Raw genomic sequence first — 26,053 nt, forward strand, 5'->3', positions numbered from 1 at the left:
GGGTAGCTAAATATTGCTGGCCCAATAAGCCTCCCATTTCAGGGGTAAGATCGGGTGGATAGTTGGGAACATAGGGTGCAAGATGAAATTCACTCTTATCCGTTATAGGGATAGTAGATAGATTGTTGCCTTTAGTACTGAATCCAGGTCTTGAACAAGGGGCCCCACCCTCCTCTTAGCCCGATAAGGGTTCGGTTTATAGGTTGGACCTTAAACCAATTGTTCATTAGAGGATCAGTGGAACTTAAGGAACAAGATGTAGTCTTGGGGGTAAAACGATTTTTATGACCCAGCCGAGATTATGAATAACCTGTGAAGGATTAACTTACCAATCATGGTTATATCAAATGGACACAAATATATCTATAGTGAGGGGAGTGCAACTACGGGACTTTAGTGGAATGACCTGTTAGTTAACGAATGTTGATTAGCTCCGTCTAAAGAGTTTAGCTAGCTAATCTCGGATCGTTGGAGCCCATGATCTATAGGTCCATTAGGTTCCCCTACTAGCTCATATGGAATAAACTTAGAACAGTCTGATAGAATAATTCGAATTGTTCGAATTATGTAGAGAGAGAAACCGACGAGTATATGTGATATAGTGGTCGGGTTTTTCAACTTAGAGATACAGCTTTAATATTTAAATGTAATTTAAATATCAAGAATATAAAAATGTTCATATTCGGAAGCTCGGAAATGATGGAAATGGTCAAAGATGTAAAAAGTCAAAGAGTTGACTTTTGACTTTGAAAAAATCAAACTTTGACCGACCTTATATTCAAATTTGATTTGAATTTCGAGAAAATGAATGCGGATTCATGCTCGGGAGGCCAAAATTAGTCAACACGGGAAAAATCATAAAAAGTCAAAATATTGACTTTTTGGTCAAAGTTTGACTTTGACCAAATGACTATTTTGCCCTTTGACTATAGTTAGTGGGAAAATCCAAACCTTTGTTGGATAATTCCACTAACAAAATAATGGGCTAGGTGTTGGCTTATAGTGGAGACATTAAGCCCACTAAGATAGTGGAATATAGGTGTTGGGTTTTTTATGCATTTAGTTCATGCAATTGTTGTATGGATTTTTCTATAAATTGGGCTTTCATTTTGAATGAAAAGAGTTTTTGCAATTTTGGAAATTGGTTTTCATATTTGGGCTGGAAAAATCACAACTTTGAAAAAAAGAGAAAAACCCAAACCTACCCAAATTCCATCTTATTTTCCATCTCTTTTCTCTCTCTCGGTTTTCTTCATCCACCGGGTACACAACTCGGTTCTGAGTCCAGAGGATAGTAGGTCAAATCTAGTGGTGGTCCGAAAGAGTTCGGGTCAAGATTCAACGAGGAAAAGCGGTTTTCGGGAGCTTCAAAGGTAGTATCCTACACTTTTAATTCACTATTTTTCCCTTCATGATGCATGCTTATTTTCTTTAATTTAAGAGCAATTAGAGTGTAATTAGATCCTAATTCCGCTGCGTATGTCTCGTGTTCCATCAATATTAATATACTTGAGTGGAACTAAGGTGTCTTGCACCTAGGGGGAAGCCTAGATGATTTATGAGTTGAGCTCTACATGAGTCGTTGTAGTAGTCGTTGTACAGCAGATAAGTACTATGTTATAATTGCTTGACTCTTTAATATTAGTGGATTATCTTTCCTAGGCATACTACCACCCAAACATAGGTAGATTTTCTCCAAATTGGGTTACTAACTTCTGTGTGTCTTTACTTGATTTATTGTTATTGATATTTTATTGTTACAATGCTTGTCTGTGTTTTCCGTTTAATATTCATGTTCTGAGTGACGAGTCATCTTATAGCTTTTTCACTTAAGTACCTAACAATGATATTAGGGCCAGTTCTCGACGTCCCAGAGTGGAACCGATGGAGGGTTCTAATCGGGTGGTGTCGAGTGAAGTACTGTTGGAGTAGCTGCCGAGACATCAACTTTCCGATGATGGGGTATTGTTAAGAACTCAAGTAGTATGAGCTGCCTTCAAGAGCGGTTTTATGAAGAGGCCGGGAGGGGGGGTGTTCCCCTCCCCAACATCATGTCGTTTTATATGTAAATATATTGTTTTTTATTAAATATTAAAAAATATTATTTATGTTTTGCATATATCTAAATTGTGCCCTCTTAGACACATAAAAAGAGTTTGCTTTAGTGGTTAATGGTAAAACTCTACCAGACTGGCAATTAGTGTTGAAAACCAGTTCTTACTTTTTTTTTTTTTTTTAACCAATTTTTTATGATTGAATATTTCAAATATATAACTAAGTTCCAATTTTTCTTCTCATATTTGTATTTATGTTTATATACAAATATATATTTTTTTTAATTTTTAGACTTAGTTTCGTAAGTATTTTATTATTAATTTATATTTTTTTTTTTTTGGGAATTAAGACATATAAATACTATTTTCACTTATAATTGTTTTTCTTTGTTATTTACTTTACCATTATTTTAAAATTACATTCAAGTTAGTACAAGTTTAATCCTTAGTTTCTAGAAATATGATTAATAAATATCTAAAGTTTCAATTTTAACTTGAATAAATCCCTTAAAAATGTCTAATAGATATATAATTATTCAATTTTGTATCTAACAATCTCATAAAATATAAAAGAATGCTTAAAAATTAATCGTTGCATTAGAGAAAAAATTGTTTTTGTTTCTAAATGAACCTCAAATTTTAAATTTTGTAACCAATAGTTACATTATTTTTTTAAAATGTCTAGTATTATATATTAGACACACAATCGAGATGTCAATGATCTATTATATAATTTTTAAAGTTCAAAAACTATATATGACACAAATTGATACGTTAATGGGCTAAAATTTTAACTTTATAGAAAGTTGTGCCCCTAAATATTATATCGATGCATCTAAAATCATATTTATATGAACTTGTGTCCTCCTACCTAAAATCTTGGATCTGCCACTGGCTGCCTTTATCCTACTTAACCAATGTGGAACTTAAGTAGTTTAGCTCTCCCACCCAAATAACTAGTTTTTAGAGTGTGGTTCTCCAAAATGTTTAAGTACTTAACAAAATGATCACAATAGGTTCTCAAATTTGCTCCTATTCCTAGTGACAGGTCTTGGAATTGTTATTTCTAGAACTTTTTGAAATTTCATCGAAAAAATCCAAAACAATTCATAAGTTAGAAAAAATTAAATTTTAATTTCTCACTTCTATGGTATGGAACTTAAGTGAACTGACAGGTATGAGTCGCTGACTGCCCTTTTTCTTCTCTTTCGTCTTTTATACTTTTTGAGTTTTGTCGTTTCTTTGTTATTTGAAAATTTCAAACTAGCTTTCGGTTATCAAAATTTTTCGGAAGTGTTGTTTTAAGTTTTTTATGTAGAGAGCTTTAGTCTAAGCACACTTCTTAGGATGTGAATTGTGACATTGACCGTTTTATTTTTGTTATTTTCTTTTGGGAGGATAAGATTTCCTATTCACTTCATTTCTTATCCATCTTACTACTCTCTCTAATATTCTAACTCCACCTCTACCTTTACTTTTAGGGGAAAAAACCCTTTTATTTTAATTTAAATAGCCATTAAAATTAATAAAAATTAATTTACCTATAATTATTTGAATTCTTTAAAATCAATTAATAGACCTGAACATCAAAGATCATGATCTTTGTGAGGTAAATGTGAAAATTTTTAAACTTAGAGATGAAAATAGAAATTAAATTAAAAATTCAGACATAAGAACGTAATATTTTAGAAACTAGGAACCAAATGTAAACCTGACTAAAAAAGTATTGTTCTTTTTACCTTTCTATCCATATTTAGTGTTCAAACTGTTTCTTCCTTTCTTAAAAAAAAAAAAACATTTCTTTTTTTTTCCTTTTATAAAAAAAATGGGTATATGAACATTAGGTTTCTTAACATTAAAAAATATCTAATTAGTCCTTCAATTTTTCGTCTAATAGATCTTTCAATTTTATTTAAAATTCACAAGTTTATCATATATAAATTGTTAGACAATTAATTTAATTTTTAACTTGATCTAGATCTATTAACCACAAAATTAAAAGCTAAACAGGACCTAGATCTTATTTTCAAAGCATTGTTAGACACATGTTTTGTATACGTGCTTCGTTGAAATCAACCATGGGATGTGACAAAAAACAACGTACGTGCTTTACTTTCTCTCCTCTTTATCTTATTTGTTGTTAATACAAGTCAATTACGTGTAGTAGTAATAGATATATTTTATTATACTTATTTATGTGATGAATATTAAAATTATCTACTGTTTTATAATCCTTTATGCAGCTTGAAAATTCACATTCAAACTCTAATAGTTTAGTCCAAGTATATATCCTTTATCATGATGGCCCGTTAAATTTAATTTATTTTCGATTTATCTCGTCTGAATTTAAAATAATAAACATAGCTATAAGCTTTTCATCTTGATAACATAAAATTGGGTGTACAAATCATGTAATGAAAAGGGCAATGGAAAGATAATTTTGTAATCAAATATGAAAAGAGGGGAGAATACTGATACGTAAAATTGAGATTGAGAATTTCTATGTACGGTGTAAAATCAAGTCAATGATTGATGATTGAAAAAAAATCGAGAAATATGGTTATGAAAATGTATTTTTGTTTTAGTGGTTATTATATCCTCGTTAACGTCATATCTTTAAGAGATATGAACACTCGACACATCACCGAATTAATCATAGGTCTGTACTCAACAACGAATCCCTAAATCTTCACCACTGAAGAGCCATCAACAATAGCACCAACGAAGACTAAACTTTCACCAGCAAAAAGTATCAAAGAGGAGCATCTCTTCGAATTCCCCACCTTACACACATCAATAGAATGATCAAAACCACTACAGTGAGCATACTATTGTAGCCTCCTAGTAACTCTATCGGCATCTCAAAATTCTCTCCTGCTATTGTTCCATGATAAAATGGGGAAATCATCCTTCACTCCTACTTCAACACGACGACGGACAAAAGATACTCCCACCTCAACTAGATTTTTTATTCTAGTTTTTCATAAGTTCAAATGTCAAATTTTAGTTTAGGTGTTTTATGAATGGTACAAAACACGCATGGTATGAAAATTATTATTATTATTTGATAATTTTCAAAAAAGAAATTTAACTACAAATGACAAAATTTTTAAGATATTGAAAGATATATAGAGATCGAAGTGACATTTTATAGATAACACTTTTAGGACTAATAATTAATTGTAAGATAAAATTTATTAATGATAGACTCTATTATTATAGATTCTTATCAATGATATGGTTTATCACAAGTCCCAGAGGTGAGGTGGATCTAAATTTTAAATATACAAATTCTTGTATATTGCAAGATAAGTGAAAGAGGAAAAAATCCATTTTTATTTATAAACTTAAATAGTAAAATATACAGTACAAAAATTTGATAGAATTTTAAAGAAAAATAATGTTAGAACAAATTTTTTGTTAGAATATACAAAGATATAACAAAATTAGAAGAAAAAAAAAAGTTCAAAATTTGATGTGGCTGAAATTAATGAGTTTTCAAAGTTTTGGTTTTTTTTTTTTTTTTTTCCTTCTTTGTTTAGAAAAAGAAAGAGGGATTGAAAATTGAACGGAATAGATAAATTGTAACATATTTAATAAATCCAGGGTCTAATTTGATGTAATTGAAACTATATCGGTGAAAATGAATAAACATTTTCTTTTAGACACACACAAAGCTTCCTTCTTCAACCTCCCGAAATCAGGCGCTAAAGAAAATGGTAACAATCCTTCTATATTTCCTCTGCTTCTACGCCCTTCACCTCTTAATTCATCATCTTCTCGCCAAGTTCCACAACCGCCCACCTTCCCCTTTCCCAGCCCTCCCCTTTCTCGGCCATTTCCACCTCCTCAAGCCCCCTCTTCACCGGACTTTAGCCAAGATTTCCGACCAATACGGCTCCGTTCTCCTTCTCCGCTTCGGATCTCGTCCAGTCCTCCTCGTCTCTTCCCCTTCTGCTGCCCACGAATGCTTCTCCCAAAACGACATCGTTTTCGCCAACCGCCCTCGATTTCTCGCCAGCAAGCATCTCGGATACGACTTCACCACCGTCGTTTGGGCCTCTTATGGCGACCGCTGGCGCGATCTCCGTCGAATCTCATCCCTTCATCTCCTCTCCTCCGCTAATCTCCAAGCTCTCTCCTCTGTACGCTCTGATGAAGTCCATTCCCTAATACTCCGCCTCTGTAAAACCTCAAATCAATCCATCGTCAATGTTAGAACTGTTCTCTTCGAATTCATGCTTAATGTTATGATGAGAATGATCGGCGGAAAGCGTTACTTCGGCGATAACACAACCCATACAGAGGAATCTCGGAAATTCCAAGAAATCGTTACCGAAACGTTTAAACTATCAGGGGTTAATCTGGTGGATTATTTCCCGATACTGAAATGGACTGGAATCAGCAGAAAATTCGAGAAGAGGTACATTAATCTACGGAAGAAAAGAGATGAGTTGATTCAGAATATAATAGAGGAACACAGAAAGGAGAAAGAGAAGATGATGATGAGTAGTAACAAATCTCCATTGAAGAAGACGACAATGATCGAAGTGATGTTATCTCTTCAAGAATCAGATCCTGAATACTACACCGACGAAGTCGTCATCGGCCAAATGATGGTTATGTTATCGGCTGGAACCGACACGTCGGTTGGGACGATGGAATGGGCCATGTCGCTACTGCTGAACCATCCGGACGTGCTGGCAAAAGCCAAAGCCGAAATCGACGACATCGTAGGGGAAAAACGACACATGGAAGAATCGGATCTGGAAAAGCTACCGTATCTGCAGGCGGTGATTAAGGAGACGCAGAGGATGTACCCGGTGGGGCCGTTACTGGTGCCTCACGAGTCCTCGGCTGATTGTTTCGTGGGTGGGTACCATGTCCCACGCGGCACGATGTTAGTGGTGAACGCGTGGGCCATACACAACGACGCCAGAAATTGGGAGGAGGCGGCAGCGTTCAAGCCAGAGAGATTCATGGGAGCGGCGGCGGTGGAAGAGGGAGATGGAATTGGGTTGAAGTACATGGCATTTGGGGTGGGTAGGAGGGGGTGCCCTGGGGAAGGGCTGGCCATGAGAGTAGTGGGATTGGCTTTGGGGTCGTTGATTCAGTGCTTTGAGTGGGAAAGAATTGGGGAAGAAATGGTAGACATGAGCGAAGGAACGGGGTTGACTATGCCAAAGGCCTGCCCTTTGCGAGCTAAGTGTAGGCCCCGCCCAATTCTCCACTATGCCATGTAATGTAAGTATATAGGGAAGTTGTCAAAAATAATATTTTTAAGTTTTCACCCACCTTTTTTTAAACTTGTTCAAATAGTTTCCCAAATAATATCGACCATCCACATGTTATCCTTGACGACAGTGGCCCCATACCTTGATGTCCATGAGGATGCTTGTTCGTGTTGTTGTGTTTCTCAATTGTAATGTAGCCTTACTTGACCTTTTGCTCTTTCAGATGTTAGTATTTATTTCGAGTACATTTCCTTACAATACCATCCTAGATGTTGCTCAATCTCTTTTGAGGTGTACTATCATGTCAAATCTATTGTAACATCCCGATTTTTTAGGAAAATTTAAATTAGTTATCTCAAATTGTTGAGTTTTAGTTTCCTTAATCTTTGGAATTTAGAATCAAATTGTTATACTTGAAGAAGTTTTATTGGTTAATGTGGATTTTTTTTAGTAGAGTTTTAAATTAATTAAAAGAGATAATTGAATTATTTGGATAAAAATTTTTGAATTTTTGTGAAATTTGAAAGGGAAAAGGGAAAATTGTAGTTTTAATATTTTAACCCTCTCTAATTTAAGAATTTAGATCAATTAGGAGAAGATAATTGGTTCATTTAAAATTTATTAAATTAAGTATCTAAAAAATTTGTAAAATTTGTAAATTTGGATTTAAGTTAATTTAAGAAATTGGAATTTTAATATTTTGGGATTTAGGATTTTGTGGAAGGAAGTGATTTATTGTTGGTGAAAGATTAGAGTTAGTGGGTTATATTTATTAAGGGAAGGAAAAACCCCATTCCTTCTCCCATTCACGTGGCAACACTCCCTCGTTTTGCATAAACCCATGCACCCGACAACACCAGGTCCGTCCGATTGCAGCTTCGCCGATCTCACCCACGCAGCCACCGGCGTCGTTCACGTCTTGCCGCTTGGAACGTCGGAGTCGTTCGTGCCAGCCTTCGCTGTTGTGCGCCGCAGCCGTCCACTACTATCGGGACCCAATCATGCCGCCATCGAGGTGAAGTCAGACCAATCTCTGCCGGCCGCTTCTGCTCAGACTCCCTCGCCACCAAATCCATCCACGGCAAGTCGATGATGCCACCACCCTTGATAGCCACCAGATCTGATTCTCCCCGCCAATTCTCTTTTTCTCACTCTCGTGCTGACGCCCTCAAGACCGTTAGATCGGTTTTCTAGCCTTCACGTCGCTTGCCTAGCCGAAGCCGTATGTCCGCCAACCCTATTTGTCGTCGTCGTGGGTTTTCACCGCCAGGTCGCCAGAATATTGGTATGTTGAGTTCGAGCTTTGGAGGAATTTAAGTAGAAGGCGTGCTGTCTGACGTTACAAAAGTTTGGTTACTGTGATTTTGGCACAGTTTTGGGTAAGTTTTGGTATTTTGATTAAAGTTTGGATATTTTTCTAGAAATTAATAAATGCCCATCAAATTTATGGCCTAAAATCTTTTGAGTTTTATTTTGAGGTTGAAATTTATTCGATTTTAGTCGTTACATTTTCAATTTTAATTTACGAACTCTAGATAAATCTTAAATGTAATCTATCAACATTATCTTTTTATTTTAATTAATTAAATAATAACAATAATATTCATAAAAGGAATATAATATATGAATGTGTTTTTAAAATCTATAATAAAAAATGATAATATATAACAAAAGTATTTTTAAAATAATCAATAAACTAAATTTAAGATTTATGGAAAGTATAGGTACTAAAATTAGACAAACTTTAAAAATATAGATACCAAAATGATATTTTAATCTTATCTTTATTTGCTAATAATTGGTTTCTTTAGTCTGTTTGCATTCGCTCAATTTCTCTACATCATTTTCACTTTGGATTTTAAAAAAAAAACATTTCAATCATTACTCAATTTTAGGTAAAAAAATAAATAAATACTAATCAATTTTTCTTTATCTTTAATTGGATTTTGAACATATTGATAAAAAATGAATAACAATACGTAATACGTAGAAATTTAAAAGTGGAAGTCATGGTTATAAACTTAATTTACAAAAATAAATGACCATCGCCTTTTTAATTGTTAAACTACATTTTTTTTATTGTTTATATAATAATAAGGAGAAAGAAAGAAAATTATTTTAAATGATAAAACAACTTAAAAATATTTACAAATATAGTAAAATATTACAGTAATATTTTACCATATTTTTAAATATTTTGATTCATTTTATTTATATTGAAAAATGATCCTCATAACAATGATGATCTTGAATAAGTTAAATGATGGTGAAATTCATACCTTCTAGCTCTTAGATTAGTTTTGTTTCTTTCTATGGAATTCTTGCAAGTATTTGCTAATTTAAATGTAGTTTTTTTTTTTTTTTTGAAACGTATTATAATTAAAGTGTGGGGTGGGAAATTGAATCTCAGATCACGAGATTAATAGTATGAACACTAGGTTAATAATATGAACATTGTGTCATTGAGCTACGCTCTTGTTGACATAAAGTTGAAGAGTATTTTGGGCATGCTTCCTTACCAACTAATCAAGGCTCCACTTTAATTTGGTTTTTTTTAATTTTTATTTTTTGAGGCATTGAATATTTTGTTGACAACGCTATTTTTTAGTATTCTAGCGTTGAGGTCGGACTTTTTTTTTTTTTTTTGAGTTTGAACAGTAACCCTTATTTAATTTTGAATAATTATTAGTTGAATTTTTATGACAACTTGAGTCGAAATATTTTGATGGCTGACGTTCATATAGCTCAGGATTGATTTATGTTCACAACTTTCCAACTTAGGTTTTAACGCGTACTAATTTTATAAGGTTTAAAATGTTAATTATAAGTATTATTATATGCATTAAAAGCGATGTCATTGTGTGGGCCAAAACAAGTTTTTTAAGATATGGATTTTTACCTAAAAAATCATCTTTAGGTTCTATATTTAAAAAATATCACTAAATTTAAATTTTTTTTATCAAAAAGAGTTTTAATATTATTTTTGGACAAATTTACCATTTTTATTATTTTTATTCCCCATTTTTATATATATATTCTTATTTTCAAAACTTTCTTAATGATGGAAATAGAGTGTGCATTTATTATGGAGAGACGATTCATTTGATATGATTTTTTTTTCATATTTTCAAAGCCAGAAAATGTATTTATTTGTTGAGATTTTTTACCTTTATTTAATTTAATTGGAGAGAGAAAATATGTTTAATGAATTTTTTTCTATTTTCATTGGTTTCACGTTTTTTTTTTGTGGATTCATGATTATTTAAAATATACCTCAAAATATTTTGTTAGCAATTTGAAAATATTATAACCAATATATAAAATAAACCACAGTATATAAATTCAATGCTTTCATTATAATGCATTTATTATGGAGAGATAAAATGTATTTATTATGATTTTTTTTCCTTTTTCGATTGTAGAGATAAAATACATTTGATATGTTTTTTTCCATTTTCATTTAGAGAGAGAAAATGACATTTTATATGATTTTATTTTCTATTTTGTTTTTCATGTTAATTTTTGTTATTATGTGAAATATTTCATTGTTTGCTCACTGATACATGTAATATATTCCATTGTTTATTTGTACATATCAATTTATTGAGTTTTTTTTTTTTACAAATTAATGTTTATTTTAAATGTACCTTAGAACATTTCGACGAATTCATGATTATTTTAAATTTACCTTAGAACATTTTATTAGGTATTTAAAAACATTCTAACCAATATATGAAATATACTATAATTTATAAATTAGAGATTGACTCAATGTTTGACATAAATCACAGTATAAACCAATATATGAAATAGACTACAGTATATAAAACTTCATAAATTTCATTGACACCATAGTATATATATCAAAATACAATATGTCTAAGTATATATATAAAAAAAACACTTGTTTTTATCAAATAAACAAATACAAATACCACAATATATATCAAATTTCCTACAAAAGCTAAAAAAAAAAAAGTACATACATATCACAATATATATAAAAAAAAATAGGAAAAAAATAAAGTCCATCTTCGTATGGAGTTTATACATAACCCTCCATCTTCATCTCTTCTTATTTTTCAGTCATGGTCACCACGAATCTCTCTCCATGTCGTCGTTGACCGGATTTGCTTGTCTCGTCGTGCTGTCGATAGAATCTGCTCAACATGTCATCGTTGATTCGCCCCACGCCGTCCGCGCCATCGATTTGTCCCAAGTCATTCATATCACCTCATGTCGAGTCATCAATTTGTCCTACGCCATCGTCTACCACCTAGAAGGAGAAAAAAGAAGGAGAGGGAAGAAGCACTAGAAGAAATTTGGGCTTTAATGTCAGTTTTAAACCGACATTAAAGGGCTTTAATGTCGGTTGGCAATCGACATTAAAGATAGTGTTATTAAAGCCAGTTTAAAAGGCTTCAATAACACCAATAACACAGCTTTCAATGTCGATTGCAACCGATATTGAAGGTCTTTAATGTCGGTTGCAACCGACATTCAAGGTTTTTAGTGATTAAAGCCTGTCGGTTGCAATCGACATTAAAGCTTTTTTTTTTTTATTCTTAATCGACATTGAAGCCCAAATCTATCTGTTTGATCAATTATTGTCCGTTTTTTAAAGTTCCCTTGCCAAATCTATTTTTCGGTAAAAAAGTATAACATGACACATCATCATCGAGTGCTATGGCTATGACATATTATTCATGTATGGATTGTAAATCTATTACATTTAATCCGCAAATTCTACTATAGAATTATAATTTAAAAGGCGTACAATAATTCAGGCCTTGAAAACACAAATTACAAGTAATACAAAGATTATGATTTTACAAGGGCAACAGAATCTTCCGTGTATGGGCAACACAATTTTATTTGTCTACATGGGAGGGTCATAGAGATTAAGAGATGTAATATACATTGTTGAGATGGACTTCATTATCAGGATTCTTCTTCTTCAGCTCATCCAGCAACTACAGAAGAATTGGAAAGTTTTAGAATTTAACTTCAACTTAACAAGTAAAGTTACTGCACACAGTAAAAGTTAGCAGCAGACCTCGGCCAGGTGCATGGAGGGTCCTCCAAGCTACATTTTCTCCATAATAATGTTGCGAGTTGCCGATAATAAACTCTCCCTTCGCATCTTTTCGCTTGTCGATACTCCCGTGGTAATCAGATCCATGTCAATAGTTCCTAAAAGTTTATTGCAAATAAGTAAAATTGAAGTTAAGATATGAGTTAAGAAAATACACATCACAACAGACAAGAACAATATCAAGTTCTAAAACAAAATTCTCTTAAACCTAACTTCTAGTAGAGAGCCATACCTTGAACATATAAATTTATACAACACAAATTAAGCACCTACCTTCAAACGATGTTTTCCAAGAGGAAACCATAATTCTCCATATGTTATGGGTAATACTTTATCATCAGATGACAAGTTTAAGAGTTTTAACAAATCACCTGTGAGACAAGTGCTATCAGAAACTAATAGAAGAATTTTACTTCCCACAAGTAAATCAAATATTTGCAATTATGGAGACCATGCTGCTGCATTCATAATGCTACTCACAATGTTGCTTTCCTACTGTGTACATGCATGCCAAATCAATGGGCTAGATGTATAAGAGAAACCACAAAGCGCACACACCTATCAATATCAGATCAATAACAATTATATATTTCTCTGAAACTTTGATGATTATTGACTTGATATTGATAGTTGTATGCCTTCTATGGTTTCTTTTATACATCTAGCCCATTGATTTAGAGAATATAGAGAGCACAAGTGTGAACTAAGGCACCATCAAATAAATGAAACTAGCATCATACACTAACCAAGTTTAGGGAGCATTGCACCAATAGTCTCTGGATCAATAGGAACTGGACATTCATACATATGTTGATTTCGGAAAGAGTGAAACAAAGGAGAAGACTTCCATTGGAATATTTAATGGATGTGTTTTGTCCATATAAAATCTTTTAAGAAAATTATGTGTATCAGTTGACTGATGAATAAATATTTCATCTACTAAATGCTCAATTTACAAATCAAGAAAAAATTTTGTTTTTCTTAGATTTTTCATCTCAAATTCTTTCTTAAGATATTCTATTGCCTTTTAAAGCGCTTCAGAAGTTCCAAATATATTCAAGTCACCAACATATACAATTATAATAGCAAATTCTGATTGTGATTTCTTTATAAAAACACACAAATATAATGGATTATTTTGATATTCTTCTTTCAATAAATATCTACTCAAACGATTTTACCACATTCGTCTTGATTGTTTCAATCCATATAGTGATATTTGTAACTTTATTGAATACCATTCCTGAAAATTTGATGTATATGTTTCAGGTACCTTAAATCCTTCTGGATTTCTTATCTAAATATCATTATCAAGAGATCCATATAAATAAGTTGTGACTACATCCATAAGATGCATATCCAGACTTTTATACACAGTCAAGCCAATTAAATATCTTAATGTAATTGTATCCACCACTAGAGAATACGTCTTCTCAAAATCAATACCAAGTCTTTCTGAAAAACCTTGTGCAACTAGTCTTGCTTTATATCTTGTGACCACATTATTTTCATTTAATTTCCTCACAAATACCCATTTTTATCTCACAGGTTTAACACCTTTTGATATTCGAACTATTGGTCCAAAAATCTGACGTTTTGAAAGTGAGTTTAATTTTGCCTCGATTGCTTCTTTCCACTGAAGCCAAACTTTTCTATGTTGACATTCTTCAACAGATTTTGGTTCAGGATCCTCATTTTCACATATAATATCAAGAGCAACATTATACGCAAAAATGTTGTCAATAATTACATTAGTTTATTCCATCTTTTTCCTCTCATGACATAATTTATTGAATTCTCATTATTATCTTCAGGTATTTCACCTTCTTCACTAGTCATATCGAGGATTTTTTTCATGGGTATTTACATCCTCAACCAAGTCTTTTTCACTATTAATTATTTTTCATTTTTGAGGATTTTTATCTTTGGAACCTATTGGTCTACCACGCTTCTGACGTGTTCCAAACTCATTAGTGAAAACTTGTTGTGTTGGGATATCAATTTTTTGTGGAACATTTGCAACTGGTATATGTGACTTAGTTGCTTTCTTTGCATCTATAAATGCATCTGATAATTGATTTGCTATATTTTACAAATGGATTATTTTCTGAACTTCAAGTTCACAATGATTTGTACTGAGATCTAAATGAGACAATAAAGATGCATTACATGTAATTTCTTTTTCCAATTTCTTAGTTCATCCACCTAATGTTGGAAAAATTGTCCCATTAAAATGACAATCAGCAAATCGTGTAATAAATACATCACCCTATAGGGGTTCAAGGTATTTAATAATTGATGGGAATCATAACCAATATATATTCCTAACCTCCTTTGAGGACCCATCTTAGTGTGCTGTGATGGAGTAATTGGAACATATACTACATATCCAAAAATTCTCAGATGGGAAATTTGGCTCATGACTATAAGTTAATTGTAATGGCGAGTACTTATGATAAGCTACTGACCTAGTGCATACAAATGACGTTGCATGCAAAATAGCATGTCCCCATACAGATGAAGAAAGCTTAGCTATCATAAGTAATGGTCTTGCAATTTTAATTGCAAACGTTTTACAAATGATTCTGTTAAACCATTTTGTGTATGCACATGAGCTACATGATGTTTAACACTTATCTCAATTGACATACAATAATTATCAAAAGCTTGAGATGTAAATTCATCAACATTATCAAGACGAATGATCTTAATTATATAATCAGGAAATTGTGCTCTTAACTTAGTTATTTGAGCAAGTAATCTTGTAAATGTAATATTTTAACTTGATAATAAGCACACGTGTGACCATCTACTTGATGCATCTATTAAAACCATAAAATATTTAAGTGGTCTACTTTGTGGGTTAATACGTGCACATATATCACCATGAATTCATTCTAAAAAGGCAAGTGATTCAGTCCCAACTTTAGTTAGTGATAGTCTATTTATAAATTTTCCTTGAGAGCAAGCACCATATGATAATTCATTAGATTGAAGAACTTCCTAGCGCTTCAATGGATGTCCATTTGAATTCTCAATAATTCTCCTCATCATTATAGATCCTGGATGACCAAATCGATCATGTTAAATTGTAAATATGTATGAATTCATGAACTTCAAGCTCATTGTTGCATATGTTTAAATTACTTGTATATTAGTATAATATAATCCAAAAGATAAACCAGGCAACTCTTCTAATATATATTTTTCATTTGGGATAGTGGACATGATATATAGATATTCCATATTATTCTTATTATCAGTCTCAATATGATAACCATTACAAAATATATCTTTAAAACTTAGAAGATTTCTCTTTGATTGACTAGAAAACAATGCATTGTCAAATGTAAATTTTGCTCCTCTAGGCAAAATAATATTTGCTTTTCCAAAACCTTCGATCAGGTTTGCAGAATCTAATATCATATTGACTTTTTCTTCCAGCATTGTCAGTTTGGAAAAATATGTTTTTTACTTGTAAGTACAGGTTTGCAGAATCTAATATCGTATTGACTTTTCCTTCCGGTATTGTCAGTTTGGAAAAATATTTTTTACTTGTAAGTATTGTATGTGTAGTTGTACTGTCTACCAGACATATATCTTCTTTACTCATTTTTTAGTCACCCAACATATGAAAATGATTCAGGTTTCTTCATTAAAAGAAAAAAATTACAATAAGAAAAACAACAGTTAAAAATATAACAAAGTTACTAAAAGAAAAATACTTGAAGATAGATAAATAAATAAAAATTAAAAAACAACAACAACAAAAACAACATTAAGTCTAGATATTCTCAAAATCAAAAGAAACACTTGATATTCTATCAACTACGCCAGTCTTCTCTTTAAGAGATTCAAAGAAATCTATCACATCCAAATTTATCATATGGGATGGGTCAAATATATCATTATCCTGGTATGCAAAATTTTCTTTCACATTTTTTCCTTTTTCCTTCAGGGAGGCTTGGTAGAGGTCAACTAAGTGTTTTGACGTATGATAGGTACGTGACCAATGTCCAGTCATTCTGTATCGGAAGCATTTATTTTCAACACTCTTTAAACTCTTATCTTGTGAAGCTTTTCCTTTGTGATCATCATTTTGCATGGTTCTTTTGAAATTTGAATGATTAGAGCGACCACCACGAAAATAATAATTATTTCTTCCTCTAATGCAGTCATGACCTCGACCACAACCTTGACTATGATTATTAACATTCCCAGCATTCACTTCAGGGAATGGTATCGTTCCAGTTGGTCGAGATTCATAAATTTTCATCAATAACTCGTTATTTTGTTCGGACATAAGAAGACATGGAATTAATTTAGAATACTGTTTAAAACCTTTTTCTCAATATTGTTGTTACAGAAGCATATTCGAGACATGAAATGTAGAAAATGTCTTCTCTAACATATTAGCATCAGTAATTTTCTCTCCACATAACAACAGTTTCGAACTAATTTTAAATAATGGAGAGTTGTAATCACTTAATAATTTGAAATCTTGTAGTCTCAAGTGCATCCACTTATAACGAGCTTTAGCAAGAATAACTATTTTTTTTATGATCATACCTCTTTTTCAATTTTTTTCACAAGATACAAGAATCTTTTATTGTAAGATACTTTATTTTCAATCTCTCGTGGAAATGATGACGAAGAAAAACCATAGCTTTTTCTTTGTTATGACTGGATATCATATTTCTTTCTGTAATAGTCTCCCTAAGGTTCATAGGATCCAAGTGAATTTCGACATCAAGTACCTATGACAAATAATTATTGTTGTTAATATCAAGGATGAAAATTTCTAATTTTGTGAGATTTTTCATGACAACACTATCTAAAATATTGTACTTACGTTAGAAATTTAATAGATATTGAATATGCAAAATAATATTAAATTTATTGATTAAAACGAAGAGAAAAAAATCGACATATCTTTAGAACCTACCTTTAGCGGGAAAACGACAGATCGTACTAATAACAGGTTGTGAATTTGAGAAGCACAACGAGAACGGATAGTAATAAAATATAATAATAAAATAAATAAAACATAATATATATAAATAAATTAACAAAATGAGAAATGAGAAAATTCTCAAATTTTTTCACTTCCTCCAATTTCTGTGGAATTTGCCCAATGTGTGTCTTTCAAAACCCATCAAAGACCATTATTTATAGACAATTTGGTAAGTAAGAGGTGGATTACTTGGACACTAATAATGTGTATTTACAAGACACATAGATAATATTTTAGAAAATGGGAGCATGACACATGGTCAATGGACTGGATACTAAGCATGAACATCTAATGGAAATTTATTTTTTATGATATTTATAATAGTGATCACATTATAAACATTTTCAAGATTAGTTTGATGGCAACGATGTCTTTTTACGTACAATTGATTTTCTTAATTAATTACTAAATTGTGTGGTGGAATAGAAAAGGATAAGCAACAAATAGTAGAGAATAGGACAAAATGAAAAGATAGATTCAAAGAATTGCATTCAATTAATCATTGATAATAATTTAAATAAATAAAAGAGAGAGTGAAAAGTGGCCAACAATAAATGCTTTGACGAAAGATTGGGAAGAAAAACAACTTTAATAAGAATGTGAAAATTCAAAAAGGAAAAATTGAATGACCATTTTTTAAAGAAAATTTTTAAATATTCCATTTGTTTCCTTTCCTAATGTTTCATCTTCCCAAATTATAATACAATATTGTAAATTAAAAATATATATTAATACTATTCATTCACTCCTTTTTAGATTTCAAAAAAGACCATTCTTCTTCTACATGTTTTTCTTATAATAAATATACTATAAAATGAGGACTGAAGACAAACATAGATTAGTATGAACTTGGGGCCTCGATTACTCAAGAAAAAGTTCGTTTAAAATGGATATCTTTCTTTTAGCAAGAATGAGTCATGAGTGTGTTCCATGCAATTTTTTCTTTTAAATATACTTTTGAATAATTTTTTATTTCTAATATTTAATTTCTTCTTCTTTACTTTAAAATTCATGTGTAACTTTAAATTAAAACTACAAAATTTTATATACAGTGTACATATTTCTCACTAGTATATATAAAAGTTCGCATAAGTTAAATCACATTTTTTATTCGTTTGAATTAAAGATTTGAAGTTCCAACTTTTTGTTCGTTGATAAATTACATGCATGTTATGTTATGCTTTAGATTTAACAAAAATATTTGTTAATCGATTGAATCTTAACTCTAATTTCTAACCCTTTTAACTTTTTTTCATTTATTTATTTGAGATTTGAAAAGTTACTCATACTTAAATAAGTTAATGATAAACTTTTCTTTTAAATTCTACCATTACATAATAAAAAAAAATAAAAATTATTATATTAGCAATAAGTATTGTCTTATCTATTGAACTATAATAATCAAGTGATCATCATAAATCAGTAATTCACATTCTCTCTCTATTATCTCGAAAAAGAAACAAAAATCTAACCTTGGTTAGGATAGAAGCATATCAAATTGCAGCCGTTCAAATTATAATGTAAACTATAAAAGAAACCAGAAAAAAAGAAAAATTACATTATGCTCTGCGTGGGAATCATATGCTAACTTTAACGAATAAATAGATGTGAACAGTATGAGATAATTTAGAGAGGAATCTCATTCCTTAAAGTGGCTGAATAATTGAACCGAATAAGATTTTCATAACCTCCTTTTCTCTTCTCCTTTCACATTATTCTTTATGCACCCAACACAATACTCTTGAGTCTTGACCTGCCTAAATATATATATATATATATGGATACCTAAGTGTATCTTGCAATAAATTCATATATTCCTAGCACACATACACAAACCATGGCTCAAGCCGGATCTCTCTCGGCCGAAACCGAGACTCTGAGCCACATCTTCAATCTGATAGAAGCATTTCGAGCATTCGATGCAGACAACGACGGGTTGATATCGTCAGCAGAGGTTGGGGGAATCATGGGCTCACTCGGGTACGACATGAACGAGCAAGACGTGAACATGATGATGGAGGAAGGCGACGTGGACAGAGACGGGTTGCTAAGCATCGGAGAGTTTTTGGAGATGAATGCAAAGAACATGGAGGTTGGGGAGTTGGGGAGCTACTTGAAGATTGCTTTTGAGGCTCTAAAGGCAGATGGGGATGATCTTGTAAGTGGGGAGGAGCTTTATGATGTGTTTGTGAATTTAGGGTTGGAGGTTTCACTTGAGGATTGCATGGCTATTGTGGCTTCTATGGATGGGGATGGGGATGGAGCTGTGTTTCTTCATGATTTCAAACTTATTGTTAATTCCCTTCACTAAATACTCTACTTTAAATTTACCCTTTTATTTTACCTTGTCTTTCTTTAATTATGTATTTGATTTTCAGTGCTTTCCTTCTTTTATGTTTTACTTTTATATGTACCAATAAATTTCTGTCGATTCTACTTTTTTCTAACACATACCTATCCCATGTATTTTATTGAGTCTTATTTGAAGGCTTTACTAATTTCAATTCTATTATTTCCTTTTCTCGGTGGGAGTGAATTTTTATTTTTTAAGGATTTGTAAGCTTTTTCTTTACGGTGAATTATTAGAAAGTCTTCTAGTTAAAACTTAAACGCAAATTATAGCTAAATAAAAAATAGAGTTTTTTTTCAAATATAAGAAAATGAACTAAAATATTTACAAATAATAACAAAATATTCTAATCTATCTATGATACATCGCGATAGACAACGATAGATTACTATCTATGTCTATCTGTATTTGTGTCTCTCATGAAACAGAGAGTAGTTTATCGTTATCTATCACGGTCTATCACATATAGATTGTGATATTTTAATGTTATTTGTAAATATTTTTAGCAATTTTGTCATTTAAAATAAGTTTTCAGAAAAAATAAATTAGGGAATAATAAATGGTTTGATGAACATTTCAATTTGACTTCTTTGAAATTGAGAAATTTTGGTTAGAATTTGTGTGTTGGCAATTTTTGTTCAATTCTCACATATATCTGTTACTCAGGCTGTTCCTATATTCGATTTATCTGTCAAAGGGTTGTTTTTCTGGAAATGATGATTCTACAAAATATTTTTCTTATGTGGAAAATATTATTTTTGCAGTATTTTTAAGATCTTTTGCCTTTTCTATGTTCAATCGTTTTGATATCTAGGGTTGTCCTTCTGTGCGTCCGTTGTGCATATTTAAAGACTCAAAATCTGTTGTTGTGGGTTGGCCGCTTTCACAAAGAATATCGAGTGTCATTGTCTTGTGAAGTATATTGTCATAAGTGTTGTGTCGGTCTTTGAAGAGGACAAAGATTGTATTGCTGTAAGGCGGTAGACATACTTCAAGGTGTTTGTATGCTTCATCGATAGATTTTTAGAAGAGATTCTCGAGGTTAGGGAGAGTCTAAGTTAAACAAGTGGAGTGGTCTTCACTTGAGAGAGAGAGATAAAGATCAAGTGAGAGGGAGTCTCACAGTTTAAGGAGAGCTTAAGTCTCATTGGGAGGGAGTCTTGATCTTAGGCGGAGCCTAAGAAGTTCTTCATTGCTATCAATATTTAGGGGTGGCCTAAGTCATCGAGGAGGGAGTCTTACATCAAGGGGGAGCCTAGATGAAAAGTTGAGTGATTAAACTCTACGGAGGGTCACTGTAATCAAGTAGTAACTACAGATAAGTACTACATTATAACCGCTTATCATTTAATATTAGAGAGGTTATCTTTTTTGGGTATACTGTCCCTAGACGTAGGTGGTATTACACCGAACTGAGTTACCAAACTCTGATATTTCTTTTGTTAGTTGTTTAATGTTTTCTGTTTTAATGTTCTGCAGAATACTGTAACAGTACTGAAAATAACGTCTAATGTGCAAAAGGTACCCTGCTTATTTTCACTTTTTTTTTTACCTATTTTATGTGATTAGATTTGATTTTTGCTATTTGATTATTTGTTCTTTTAAGAGATTATAAAGTTCACATTTAATTTTGGATAATAATATACCCTTTCCAACAACTTTTTCGAGGATTCTCTCCTTTTTCCGAAGAACCCAATTCTTAATCTAGAAGGATCAAAAAGCTTCGTAACATATGAAAGTCAAGTCATAATATTTGTTAAATGTTTCTTTAAGAAAAATAGAACCAAAAAAAAAAAAACAAACAAACAAATAAACAGACACTATAATAAAATAAAAATTGAGATTAAACAAAGACCTCGTAGTTGTTAGGAGGTGTGTCATCGCATCTCCATCTCACCGAAAGATTAAACAAATTTTTGTTTAATTATGCTCATATTAGTTCTTATATTTCAATTTACTTGTCAATTTCAGCATATTCATAATGTACGAAACAAAAACATACGATTAAGGAACAATCCCAAAATAAAGACAAGAAAAAACAAGGCCATAAGAAAATATTCCAAATATTTTTCAATTGTACATGTGGTTTTACAAATTTCACCGATCGGAGTTCAAGTAAGTTATTTTAAACTTATATTTACAGAAATTACAATAAAAGAATAGTTCTTTTTTTTAGTCTGGTTGGGTTATACTATCTTGTCTAGACCCAATCAATCAAGATCAATCTGGAGTTGGTGAAAAAAATGACTGAAGAAGGCTCTGTTAAATTTGATGTATAGATATTCGTTATTCGATGAGTTTCTGCTCGTTACTCGATGGAATTTTACTTCTATCCTCGATGAATTTCTATTCCTTCTTCGATAGAACTCGACGAGTGTTAATCGTTACTCGATCCTACCCGACGAGTATTAATCTTTACTCGAAGCAACTCGAAGAAGGAAAATTCTTGACTTGATGGTACTCGATAAGAGAAATTCGTGACTCGATACAACTTGATACACTAAAAATGTTGTGATTTGATGACAAGATTATGTTTTCTTGATTTGCAGTGAAACAGATGAAGATTGAAAGAAGAAGATAAAGAGAAGAAGGAACACGCAAAGTTACGTGGTTCGACTAATAAGCCTACGTCCATAGAAAGATTCACTTTCTTTCTCACTTGTATTTATAACACATACCATCTGACTAGAAAATACGATAATTCTCTCTTTTTTTTTTTTTGTTCTGATCAATGGTATTTATAACACATACCACCTGACTTACAAGATAAAATTTGTTATGTAAACTAAACTAACTGAAATGGTATTTGAGTCACGATTTTTACAAGTTTTTAGTTCTTTTTATTTACAATGGTTAGTTTTGATTTGAAAAAATAAATAAATAAATAAATAATAAACTCACAGTTCTTTTTCGTAAAAATTGGAATTGAGTGAATTTCCCTGCATTTTTCAATTCTTATGAGAAATTTCAAATAAGAACATTTTTTACCAGAAAATTTTCAAATCCTTACAGGAAATCTCAACCATTTATTTTTTTGAAATTGAGTTTAAAAAGTTGTAATAGAAAAATGAAAAAAGAAAAAAAATTGAATGAGGAACAAAATAATATTTAGCCATCCATTTAAAATCTCAAAAGTAAGAAAAAATTAAAAAAGGTAATTTTTAAAAAAAGATATTAGTTTTGTTTGGTGAAAATTTTTTTAGCTTAAAAATAACAATTTCCCAAACAAAGCCATAAGAAAATATTCCAAGCATTTTTCAATTGCACGTGTGGTTCTAGCACTCTTTCTTACTTAAAAAAAAGACTAATTTCAAATCTAGAAAAATGAAACAGACTCTAATAGACACAACACAAATTAATATCTACCAATATTAATGATTGACACTTATTAATATCTACCAATAGAGAATGATAATTTATTATATTTAAAAAATATTTCCAATATGATTACCATTTTTCTATATCTTTTTTTCCCTAAAAAGTTTGTCAAAAACAAATTAGCAAATTTAAATTTCTATTATACCATAGAAATAATATATTAAAAAAGTTTTTTTTTTTAAAAAAAAAAACGTAGAAAACTCTTTCCAAGAGAAAGATGTCATTCAAATAATTTCAAAAATTAATTAATTAATTCTAAAATATTAATTAATAAATACTGATTAATCTCTCTTGAGATGTCAAGGACACACTCTAAAGAACAATTGTTCAATATTAACGAGATAATTATTACATATCTATAACCTTACACGAAAAATAAAATAATTACCTAATTATTTCAAAATACTAATTATATATGAATTAATCTAAATTAACTAGTGAATCATACAAATTAATCTAAATTAGAGTGCATGCATTTCACATACTCTAGGTTAGAAAATACATCACATAAGCAACCATGGAGGAGTACATCAACAGAAGAATATCATGTCACAAGTAATTCATGAAGGATTATTCCTTTAGTATTCCAAATATATGTTACAATTGAATGATAACAAATAAATATTCTTTCTTTATGTATCAAACTATGTGTCCTCATTTCATTGGTCATTTAGTATATAATTTTTTAATTCTTTAAAAATAGAAAACAGTGTATAAATCAGACATATTGCCCCTTCTCAAGAAAGGAATACGAAGAGACAAAGTTGAAAAGCTCTCTATCTATCGTTTAGTGATTTGGTTCCATCGTATACAACGATTAGCTAAATGACTGAATACATCTTTCATCGTTTAGCATTGAGTATCCATCGTGTACAACAAAAAGGTAAACAATAGCTTCTATCGTATAGCGCTTGAATCAATCATATACAACAATAAGGGAAACGATAACTCGTTTTACTATCGTATAAGTTCCAAAGCTCCATCATGTAGTACAACGAGGTAAACGATAAGATTTATCTTCACATTGTTAAACTACCCGACTCTATCGTATACAACGAAAAAGTAGACAATACTGTTCCCATCTCTTTATTTTTCTAACTCTACTCTTTTTACACAATGAGCTCACAAAGTTCTCATTTAAAACTAGAGTATTATTTCAATTCAATTTTAAAAAACCCTACGCAAAGCAAAAAATCAAACCTTCCAAAACAATAATCAATGAAATCGAGAATCAATAAAAACGGAACACCTATCAAGAAAAGAAGTGGCAAAAAGAGAATTATTGGCAGCAAGTTTTCATTATATAGAAAGAAAGAGCCCTAAACTACGTTCAGAAACTTAGCTTGAAACCTCAAGCCTTGTAGGCGATTATTTCACTACAACACACCACGTTACTACCCCACATTGAGTAATCAAAACCTTAACCCTAAAAAACCCATATACGTACGGATTTTATCATTGTTATCATCCACATAGTAATTTTACTTATGATTTCAACCACATTTCTTAATCGGACTAGGGGGCGGTTGACTGATGCGCTTACCGACAGGCGTGGCTCGGTATCTCCGATAACCATCGCTCGGGGGCTCCAACATAACTGGAAGATAATTATTGGCATGGCACCAAAAGATTTTGTTTCTGAAAGCATCCATGAGAGCCTTCAAGCCCTGCACACATAGTATAGTTATAGAAAGCAAGTACAAATTAAAGGAGACATTTAAAAGTGAAAACGACAGCGTTTTAAATTGGGGACCTGAAGTTTGGCGCGCTTAATTTCGCAGACTTTTTTGTTGACTGCAACATTCCATTGACGGCGATGAAAAGCTTTATAAAACTCGGAAGCTGCTGTAGGGTTTGTGAAGTTTACAAAAGCATATCCAAGATTTGAAATTTTCCTATCGTGCCAATATTTTCTATTATTTATACATCAGTACCAACAATTAGTATTTATCACAACCCAAAAGAAGTAGGAATAATTATGAAATTTAGACTGACCGGAAGTCCATTGGCAAGTAAACAAAGTCGTACTCCGACCTGCGCCGGCCGTCCAATCTATTGTCGTTATTCTTTTCAAAACTTGCATTCTTCAACTTGCAATGTTCGTCCAGAATATTCATTAGATCATTTCGCCTATCAAAAAAAAAAAGGAACCAAATTAAACACTATATAACTCTGTTTTGATTAACATTTAAGTTTAGTTTTGTTACCATTTCTTTTCGTGTGGTTCACTTTTAAACATTAAACCTATTTTCTCTCAAATTCTTACAAAAATTAAATTCTGGGTCAAATTTCAAAAATGAAAACAAAATTTTAAAATCTATTTTTTAGTTTGCATTTAAATTGAACATGTGTTTATAGACTTGATTATTAAAAAAATAAGCCAAAAAGCCACAAATTATTACTAAAAAAAGCATAATATTTCGGTTTTTGGAAATAAAAAACTTGAAGCCGATCAAAAAGTATTTTGTTTTTTGTTTTTGAAAAATAAGTATATTTACTCTATATTTCTTATCATGATTTGTATTTTTTATTCATGAATACAATATTTACATATAAACTAGTTTTAAAAGCTGTTCTATTTCAAAATGTAACTTGATTTTTTTTTAAAAAAAAATGGAGGTAGAAAGTGTATACAAAGACTGAAGAAACAAATCAGATATGGTTTAGCCAAAATAAAAATACTAACGGTTGTAAAAAGTTTGAATCTCGCATAGGGTATGATACACCCATCTTCCACTCACATACAAAAATATTAAAATATTCTAAAAGAAAAAAAAAAACAAAATTTATCCAGTTATGATCAAATATTGAGATGCATAAATATTGAGATGCATAAAGATAGGTATTACTCGACATGCATCTGACTATTTTCTCGATCGATTTCTTTAATTGGTTTTTAGGACTACTTTTAAACTTTTTTACTTTGTT

General features: G+C 31.3%; 1 protein-coding gene and 1 pseudogene across 2 annotated transcripts; both read left to right on the forward strand.

The window, feature by feature from the left end:
* The first annotated feature begins 5,372 nt into the window (after positions 1-5,372).
* Positions 5,373-7,648, forward strand: LOC120085533 (cytochrome P450 81Q32 pseudogene; annotated as a pseudogene). The gene has a single exon (XR_016531906.1). The product of XR_016531906.1 is annotated as a cytochrome P450 81Q32 pseudogene (transcript).
* An 11,371-nt stretch (positions 7,649-19,019) lies between these two features.
* On the forward strand, positions 19,020-19,846 carry LOC120085534 (putative calcium-binding protein CML29). The gene has a single exon (XM_039041554.2). The coding sequence runs from the start codon at positions 19,235-19,237 to the stop codon at positions 19,706-19,708; it is 474 nt and encodes a 157-aa protein (XP_038897482.1). The 5' UTR covers positions 19,020-19,234; the 3' UTR covers positions 19,709-19,846.
* Positions 19,847-26,053: the final 6,207 nt, after the last annotated feature.

Source organism: Benincasa hispida, chromosome 9, assembly GCF_027475165.1.
Source record: "Benincasa hispida cultivar pf3 chromosome 9, pf3_genome.v1.1, whole genome shotgun sequence".
In the NCBI taxonomy this organism is placed as follows: Eukaryota; Viridiplantae; Streptophyta; class Magnoliopsida; order Cucurbitales; family Cucurbitaceae; genus Benincasa; species Benincasa hispida.

Excerpts from the sequence above, each read along its gene's own strand:
- LOC120085534 (XM_039041554.2), top strand. The coding sequence starts at position 19,235 with ATGGCTCAAGCCGGATCTCTCTCGGCCGAAACCGAGACTCTGAGCCAC.